This window comes from Platalea leucorodia (assembly GCF_965183815.1).
Source record: "Platalea leucorodia genome assembly, chromosome: 4".
Classification (NCBI taxonomy): domain Eukaryota; kingdom Metazoa; phylum Chordata; class Aves; order Pelecaniformes; family Threskiornithidae; genus Platalea; species Platalea leucorodia.
In genome coordinates, this window is record NC_138826.1 from 24,532,782 (window position 1) to 24,542,008 (window position 9,227).

Genomic DNA, 9,227 nt, shown 5'->3' on the forward strand with positions numbered 1-9,227 from the left:
GCACTCTTCAGAAATTTCTTTACGATCCACAGATGAGTCCTCTCCGGCAGTTATGGTTTTGGCACTGTTTGTTTAATCCAGACAAGGATTAAATCTGGAGGCAGTGAAATTTCCACACTACACCCCAAAGCCAACAAATAAACCCCACAGCTTTTGCACTGGACCCTTCTTACAAGAAATTCAAGTAGCTCTCCCTGCCCCAAATATCTACAGTGTGCTCAACATCCCACTCTTCATTGGAGGGACACCTGGAAATATTTCAATCGTGGCTTGCTGATCAGGGTAAATGCTCTACAGCCAAGGGCTTCGGGACACGTGTGGGAGTTAGTCTAATCACAGCTCTGCCGTACACAAATCCAGTTTATATTGGGAAAACAAGAAACCCAACTCTCTCGCCAAGCCCCTTTCTCCAGCCTCACGCGGAGGCTGTAGGAACTCCTGCCCAATCTGTGTGCCCGCTGCCCCCCCTCCTCATTGTTAATGCTGGAAATTTAATACTCAACGTGACCACTGAGAAGACAGACACGAGCTGAAATCCTGTCTGCTCTGTTCCAGCTCCTTTATAAAATATACAGCGTAAACTGAGAGGCAACCTGGGGTAACCCCAACCATCACTGACATCCACAGTGGGAGGAAGCCAGCTTCTGGCCACAGCGAGCCACAGCAAAAGCAAGGCTTCCACCGCTCACCACCCCGCCAATCTCTGCCAGCTCTCACGCCAGGATGCTCTCCTGCTCGCATCCATGTGTAGGGGCAAGCAAAAAGCCAGCTGACCCTCGGCGGCCCCCCGCCAAGCTCCCAGCCTCTCCTTCAAGGTCAGGGTCTCTCCTTTTACACACACCCCTCCTCTTCTCCAAACACCTCTTCCAGTGAAATTTCCCCTAGTGACATATATTGCTTGAACCCTTCTTCCCCTAAGCGGGGCTGCAGGCGGAGGCGGGGAGGAGGAGGAGGGGGAGGCAGGCTGCTGGCGGAGGTAGAGGGCTGCAGTTTCTGACATCAGCAGAGCAGCCCCCCCGCCACCCCCCGCCACACGCATGTGTGCTGCGGTGCAAAGCGGAGAGTTCAGCCACTCGCTAGCCATGCACTCACCCCACCGACCGATTCCTCCCCTGCAGCCCTCAGCCCCTTGCGGTCGCCCCGCCAGGCAGCCCCCAGCCACACACACCGATTGGGGGGTGCAGCGCTCTCTGCTCTGCTCCCTGCGTCCCTCCACGTGCGCAAGGACCTCCAAAAAAATCCCCAGCCATCACTGCAGCTGATCATAGAATCGTTTAGCTTGGAAGAGACCTTTAAGATCATCGAATCCAACCGCTAATCACAGCATCTCTCAGACACCTCGCAGGCGGCAGAGGGGAGGAGGAGGAGCTGGGGCGCAGCGAAGCACTTCACACTCAGCCGAAGGCCCATCCTGCAGGAAGGGCAGCTCCTCTCCCGCACCAAATAACCGGACCTGATTTGGCTGCTCAGCCAGTACAGCTGAGCAGACACGATTTGATTTGCCGTCCTCTGCAAGAAAGGACATTTGTCCCCAACCTACAAACACAGGCACACGCAGAGGACACCTATTACAGGACATTTCTACACGAGGTCGGATTTGTGCTTCAGCCATCTGTGACTGGTGTGCTGGGCTTTCCTTGCTTTCACACAGAGCCGATTTGCCAGGCTGCAGTGCACCACCGCTGCGTGCATCTAATTCAAGCTGGTGTGCTGTAGCCCACCGGGGACTTTAAACCTGGCAGCCACGAGAGCAGTCCAAGAGAGTCCTAACTCAAACACTGGCTAAGAACAGATCAAGACAGAGGTTAGGGACTGATGCTGCTAAACTTCCTCTGCAGCGTTCAAGCTCAATGTTTCAGTGTCCAGGGAAACTACTGTTGACACCTCCAACAAAACATACTGTAAAGCCCAAATCAGCAACCACTACAGAACTGAAAGCCAGGGCAAGAGAGGTGTATGAAAAAAAAAAAAAAAAAAAAGCTGAGTTGGAAGTGTAAAGAGAGCTTTTTTCCTGACAGGGTTTCATGCACAGAAATAATTCCCTGCTCCTCCCACAATCCACATAATCTCCTACAGGAACAACAACAAAATAACCGGGTAGACTGCAAATTTTGATCTGGTTTACAAATTTGGAAAGATGGAGAGCAGGGAGAGTATCTACCTCTTTATTCCACAGGAAAGAGCAAAGCCACAGTAAGGAGAAAGCAGTGAAGTGGTCTAACTTCCAAGACAGCTGCTTTTCATTTTTTCATCAAGAGATGTCACTTGCAAGAGTTGAAAGATACAGATTTTCAGCAGCAAACAAAATTTAACAATAGATGTAATGCACAGAGATTTCTCCCCCCCACCTAAAAAATAAGGGCCAAAAATCCTACCCACAGTGTTAGGATCACTATATACTGTTTGGTATAAACAACATCCTAAAAATTATCCCAGGACAGAGCTCTGCCTACCTCTTTCCAATGCAGGACCATCTCTTTAAGTATACACTGGAGAGTCAAATCCTGGATATTTCCCTACTGCTACTAAAGCTACTGCTTCTCTCTTGATCCTTTTGATCACTGCAAGCAATTTTACTTTATTTGAACTTCACTGCTGCCCAGGAACTGAAGCACTACTTGCTATGAATTTTCATGTTCAAGAAGTATTCTGGTGACACCCACAAGACAGCTTCCAAAAAATTACAGTTATTACTTCCCTCTGCCTGTAGCTCTGGTAAAAGCCTGTGCATTCAATCCCATAGGAATTTCAGATGACTGAAGCATTGTGTTTCCCCCATGTGTAATAACCACTGCTCTTATATGTCAGCTGAACGCTGACTAAGGTGAAGTCTGTTTCCCCTCCCTTTCCACAAGCATTTGGCCCCTATTTAACATTAAAGTTCTTGGCATAGTCTTCACTGGGCAGTCTTAAGCATCAACACAATATGAATAATAGCAAATACTTCATTAACGCTGAAATGTGAATTTTAATCTATACCAGCTCTTAGTGACATGATTTATTAAAAAAGACAGAGAACAGGCATCCAAAAATCATAGACAATAGAGAAACAGACTCTCCTCTCAACATCTGACTTCATATTTTACAAAGGGTGAAGCTTACTAGACTGAAGTTGTTAGGAGCGCCCTTCACAAAGACCAGCACCACATTCATCCTCCTTGCTTTCACAAAGAAGCCCTGTAGCAGCACCATGCCTCTTCAACTCTTTACTGCTTTAAGAAAACAGTCTGATAAACATGTCAAGTAATACAGAACCCTTTAAACACATACAATTCACCCTGAAGTGTTCCTCTTCCTCCTTTTCAGCTACGTACAAGCTATTCAGCACTTCCCAGTCAGCTATCTAGTATTTCTTCATCAAGACTCTTGAAAAATAAAGGTAACAAGAAGTACTGCAGAAGGAGAACAAGGCTTTGTTACCCTTTCCCTGGACACAATCAAGGGAAGCACTACAGCAGGAAAAACTTCTGTGAAGCAGCAATGGGCTAGACATACTCCTCAGCAGCAGCAAGACGCTGGCTCTTGAAGTAGCAGTTACTACATCAGGTATCTGTACAGACTACATCAGGTATCTGTACAGGTTCGAATTCTGCTAGAGAAGGTACAAAATGTTTAACGTAGCTGTGCTTAAGTTGGAGAGGGGCAGGGTGTCCCCAGATGAGAGAATATTCTAGCGCTGTGACCCAAGCCTAGAAGAAAACCAAGAACACGGGAGGCAGGTCAGGAGGGTGGGTTAACCTGCGCAACAGACAGGCATGCAGTTGGGTGCGCAGGAAAGCCCCGTGCATATGTATTGCCGGGCAGAGATATGGCCTCCCCAGGGAGAAGTGCCAGCTCAGGGAAAGGAAGCATCAGGCAACATATATCCAGGATACTGCAGAATTAACGCTGTAATTCTCCTCCTGTGGGAGACAGCTTTCTAAAATGCCTTTCCCTGAGACTTTCATTTTCAGGTTGCTGAATCGAATCTCCCTAATCACTGATTTACAGCTGCAATGTCTAAATAGCACGCATTTTTCCTTCAGTGCTTTAAAGACCTATTCCAAGGTGAATTCACTAAGTTCCTATCAAAACATTCGGTCCCTTTTTGTACTAACCACTTGAGCTACCAGCAAACACAGCTGGAATAACTGAGGAATGTATATATTCAGCTGAAGTCACCATCCACTTTTCACTGTAAATGCAGATTCTTTAGTCGTCAGATAAGACTTCAACGAAACCTGATCAGTTCCTTGTTTCTGATATTCTTCTGTACTAGCAGAAAAATCCATCGCCTTTCTTGGCTCTCCCCACACTTGCCCTCTACCTAACCAATACCTTTGTAAGTAAATCATTGCCAGCTGCCTCAAGTTATGTAGCTGAGGACCAGGCTAGTATCCTCAATGTGTTTGATTTATAGGAAGGTATGAAATCTAGAAAGTAAATAGTAGATCAAAACATGGCCTGTACTCACCCATACTTACTTTTCCTACTTGCTGGGCCATAAAACTGTCATCCCGTTAACATGAAAAACAATTAGAATCTATATATTGCTCCCTCTGTAACTCATTAGGTGCCCAAACACTTAAAAACTGACTCAATCAGTTCTGCTACTTTTGGACTTCTGCTAAGATGTTTCTGAATTTTGTTTCAACTCTATTCATCCTGCAGTTTTCCCCATTTTTCTTATCTCCAGAGTTAACTTCAATACCACCTCCTTTGTAAGAAAATGGTTTCTCAATTGCAATCAGTTTATCAAGCTACCCTTTCCCTTCTCTAAGCAAGCTTGTGTCCACTGGCATCTGAAAAGATGGCTCTCCGGAGGTTTAGTCCTTGCTACAGGATGGATGGGGAACTCTGCAGAGTGTACATGGCATTAATGGCTGTCAGCAAAGCAAAGCCACCCTTCAAACCCCTCCCATATTAAGTTGAACTAATTTTGAACTCAAGAGATTGGATATCCCACCTACATCAGCGGGCACTGTCACCTGACCATGGAGGGGACACCAATTCTCACAAGATCTGCAGCCACCTCCTAAACAATCTAGGGCTCCACTGGTTGGGCCCCAACACAACCTCACTCGGGCTAGATACCAAAACAACACGTTATCACGCATATATGCTTACTTCCACAAGTTAAAAAAAAAAAAAAAAAAATCAACCTGCACGGCACTCTCTGCTTCTGACACTACTTCTCCTTGCAAACTACAGTAAATGGAAATTTTTCACCATTCTTCAAGCTGTCTTCTGCTCTTATCATCACATTTCGTGTTCCAGCAAAAAGAAGAATACATATTTTATTTTTCTCTTTTATAGGGATCAGGCAAAATATTCTTCACTTCTAAATCATTTATCATTTGCCTCCTCCTCCTGCTTTTTTTTCATTTTTCAGTCAACCCCCCTACTAAGCCATCTGTTCAACTAGCAAGACAGTCAAGGACCTAATACATTAATTTTGTCAAATCTGAAAGGCCTCTAAGGACTTAGATCTTGTCTTGTTCACCTCTTCTAGAAACAGTCACCTCTAGCATCCCAACTTGTTGCACTCTCTGCTTTCAGCATCTTCTACTGCAGTTCAGTTTCTCTCATTCCCCCCCCCATCCACCCCATCTGCGAAGCAACTTCAATCCCCATAAGGGATTCCCTACACACTAGAAGATACACCTTCCCTGCACACTACAAGGTGTGCTACCCTTTGTGCATACGTACGTCCCTGGACAACAGAAGACCAACAGCTTGGGGGAAGAGTTAAGATTTTTTTCTCTTTTCATGAGACCACAGTCTGGTTTCACGTTTTGGAAGTCTCCAGGACTAACGAAAGCAAAAAGTACTTGTTCTAATTTGTTGAGAAGTCAAATTCACAAGATTTCTCCATCCAACCTACTTCTGCCTTTGAAGGCAAACTTGTTAGTTTCCAAACACACCATGTTTAACTACAGCATGAAAAGAGCAAGGCATATAGCATCTATCCTTCCAAAAAATAATCACTTCTGTTCTGGTAAGACAGATCTAGGTAGAAAAGACATTCAGCAAAATCAGTCTGCAACACTTCTCTTTATTATGAGTGATCGGTACACACACACATAGATAAATCTTCTATAAACATACCTCTAGCTCAGCTTGCAGAAGAAAGATCTCAAAAAGAAAAAAGACAACATCACTTCATAGAGTATCCATTTCCCGATACAGGAATTGTTCTATCATCCTATACTACCTCCTTTCAAGTTGCCATGCAACTTGATTATTTTGTAACACTCAAATAATGACTGAGACAAGCAACTTCAGATCCCTTCAACTTATTACAGCTTCAACTCCAGTGAGGTATTTTCTATTAATAAAAGGAAGAAGGGTAGATCGAGACACTAACCTCTGGCTGACAGTTTTTTGGTGTTGATGATTTTTGCAGCATATTCCTGTGACGAACTTTTCTTTACACATCTGCGGACCACAGAGAAGGCTCCCCTAGAAGAAAAATAAGGAGGGTAGGAGCTATGAAACTGAAAATGAGAACACAGTAGCAGCAATTTCTACCCCCAGAGTGGACCAGATTAAGGACAGGGCAGAACACGTACAGAGAAAGGGAACAACACATGAACAGTGCATGCTGTCTGATCACCAAATAAAACCTAGTCTATATGGTACTCAAGCCTCCTGAAGACCCCTCAAGCCCCCTCACAGACAGCACAGTAAGAACAGCACACTGTGCAGGGAGAGAGAGACCATGCGGGCACAGAAACGGGACATGAAGGGATTGATGAACGGGAGACAAGCAGCCCAGACCGACGCTGCAAACACTAGCCGGTAAGTCCATCACCCGAAGACAGTATCCCCAGCAGTTACATCAGACAACCAGGACTCATTTCTCCCACATTCAAGTGCCAGCTTGGTCACGAAATCGCTGCAACACTTTGCAGAAGTTACCAGTCCTCTTACATCTCTCTACCCACCTGCAAAATGGGGATAAGCATGTACCTATTAATGAAGTGAGTAGGAAGCTACGAGGCTTTGTACCTTTTCTCAAGCTGGAACTATTGATATTATTACAACTATTCCAAAAAGCCACTTGGAGAAGAGGTCTGAGAGAGGGGGAAGAAGGATTTCTGTGAGGAAAAAAGAGATAATACAACAGAGACCAAGGCAAAAAGATAGGGACTCAAAATCTACAGGACTACACAGATGAGTGCTTGAAAGCAGTCCCTTCTTTTTTTTAAAAAAACAATACTACAAAACAGGGTGGGAAAAGAATAACAACTAGCTTTACAGGAAAGATCTGAAAAGGGGAAAAGGACAAATAAGAGAAAACCGGCAGAAAATTCTGAGTCCTTCAGACTAGGAACACAAATCCGCATCTATGGACAAACGTACATATATAAGAAAGGGGAACAGAAGCTGCACAAGGGCCCCACAAGACAGTTAGCCCTACAGAGAGCCTAAAATAGCTTCAATCCTCCCGATACTGCAGAGTCCTGCCTCTTTCTCCCCTTCCTCAACCTCTACATACAAACCAATAAGCAGCAAGGTGAGCACCAGCACTGGGGCCCGGGCTTGGTGACACACAGCTGCAGCAGTGTGGGGAGGGACGGGGACAGCGGGCTGGAGAGAAGAGATGCAGCAGAGCCCAGCAGTTGGTGCAGGAAGAGAGGGAGGGGGAGAGCAGCAGCACCCAGGAGAGCACTGTCCCCACAACCCTACCCGGGCCGCGGCTACGCTGCTTTCCTGTCCCACAGGGTCCCCCTGCAAAGCCCTGTCCTAGGGTGCAGCGGCAGGTCTGCCGATGCAGAGACAAGTGCGGAGAGAGGGAGGGAAGGCGGGAGGGAGGAAGGCAGACGCGCGGTGCAGCAGCACCTGGTCCTTTCGCAGGGACAAGGAAGTGGGGACTGAAGCATCGCGGAGCGGCAGTAACAGCGCCGTGTCCCAGCGCAGGAACAGTTGACGGGAACGGCAACGCGTAGCAGGGAGACGGTGCGGGGAGGAGAACGCGGCAGCCGGGTCCTGAGGAGGGCAAGGGGGGAAGAGAGGAAGTCCCGGGGTGCAACAGGAGCGCGCAGCCCGAGGCAGGCTGCGGGGACACCCCATCCACCGGCGGGGACGACCCAGGGGCGCAGAAACACCTTTCCCTCCAGCGGCGATGCCGCTGGGGCGGACGGGGGTTTGGAGAGCGGGATTACAGCGCGGCAGCTAATCCTTCTCCGGCTCCCGGGAGAGCCGGGGCGCCGGCACCGGGCTCCCGGCAGCGCCGGCGGGTCCCGGGGCCGGGGCGGGCGGCGGGGCGCGGCGCGGGGCGCGCAGCGGGCTCCGTACTTGCCGAGCTCCTCGTAGAGCTGGTACTCGTCGGTGAAGCGGGTGCACGTTGCCGTGGTGGCCATGTTCGGGCTGCGGGAGGCTCAGAGCCGCTGGGGCATGGGGCAGGGCGGCCGGGACGGGCCGGGACGGGCGGGCGCGCTGCTCGGCGGCCTCCCTCCTGGCTCGGCGGGGCGGCGCGGGCTCCCCCCGCGCCCGGCTCGGCGCTCCCCGCTCCGCCGTGCACAGTCACCGCTCGCCGGGGAGGGGAAGGAGGCTGAGCCTGGCCAGCACCGCGAGAACTGGCTCGGAGACACCCCGCGCCGGCCCCCTCCCTCCGCCCCTCCGCCGGCCCCGGCCCGCCGCGGGGTGTGGCCGCCGGGGGCGCTCCCGGGGCGCCCGCAGCGCCAGCGCCGCCGCCGCCGCCGCCCGCCCGGGGGGCTGCAGCCGGGGCGCGGCCGCCTCCCCCCGCCCGCGGCCGCCGGAGCGGGCACTGCAGTCAGCGCCCCCGCCCCCGCGCACGGAGGGCGGGCAGACTGCGGCGGGCTCGCTCCGTTCCGCTCCGGCAGCGGCCGGGAGGCTGCAGGGCCGGGAGGAGACCCCCGGCCAGGCGCACCGCGGGTCTTTCTCTCACTTGCCCCCGCGGGGGCGCCGGCCCGGGGCCGCAGCGCCCGGGGCGGGGAGCGCCGCCGGCGGATAAACTTCCTGCGTGCAGCGGCCGCGCAGGGGAGGCCGCCGCCCTGCCCCGGGCGCACGTCAGCGGGGCTGGTGCCGGGCGGCCCGGCCCAGGAGCTGCCACCCGCGGGCAGCGGCCACCCCGCGGGCAGCCCCCCGACTCTCTCCATGCCGCTCCGTGCGTGCTCCGGCCGGCGGCGGCGGCGGAGGAGGAGGAGGAGGAGGCGCGGGGAGGAAGGGGCAGCTCCCGGCCGCTGCCGCCCGCCCTGGCCGCAGCCTGAGGCCAGCGCCCA

The 9,227-nt window shown here is 51.0% G+C and overlaps 1 protein-coding gene across 10 annotated transcripts in view; it reads right to left on the reverse strand.

Annotated features, from left to right (window-relative positions):
• The window catches only part of CAMK2G (calcium/calmodulin dependent protein kinase II gamma), a 121,587-nt gene extending 113,061 nt beyond the window's left edge, over positions 1-8,526 (reverse strand). For 2 of the 10 annotated variants that reach the window (XR_014227825.1, XM_082308168.1), the window contains exons 1-2: positions 8,281-8,521; positions 6,347-6,441 (exon numbers count right to left, since the gene is read on the reverse strand). Coding sequence is in view for 6 of the 10 variants with exons in the window: in XM_082308168.1 (XP_082164294.1) it covers positions 6,347-6,441; positions 8,281-8,345 (160 nt within the window). In the remaining 4 variants the exon portion in view is untranslated. Of the gene's footprint in view, positions 1-6,346; positions 6,442-8,280 lie in introns of all 10 variants that reach the window. The other 8 variants (XR_014227822.1, XR_014227823.1, XR_014227824.1 and 5 more) reach the window with 8 other exon arrangements.
• Positions 8,527-9,227: the final 701 nt, after the last annotated feature.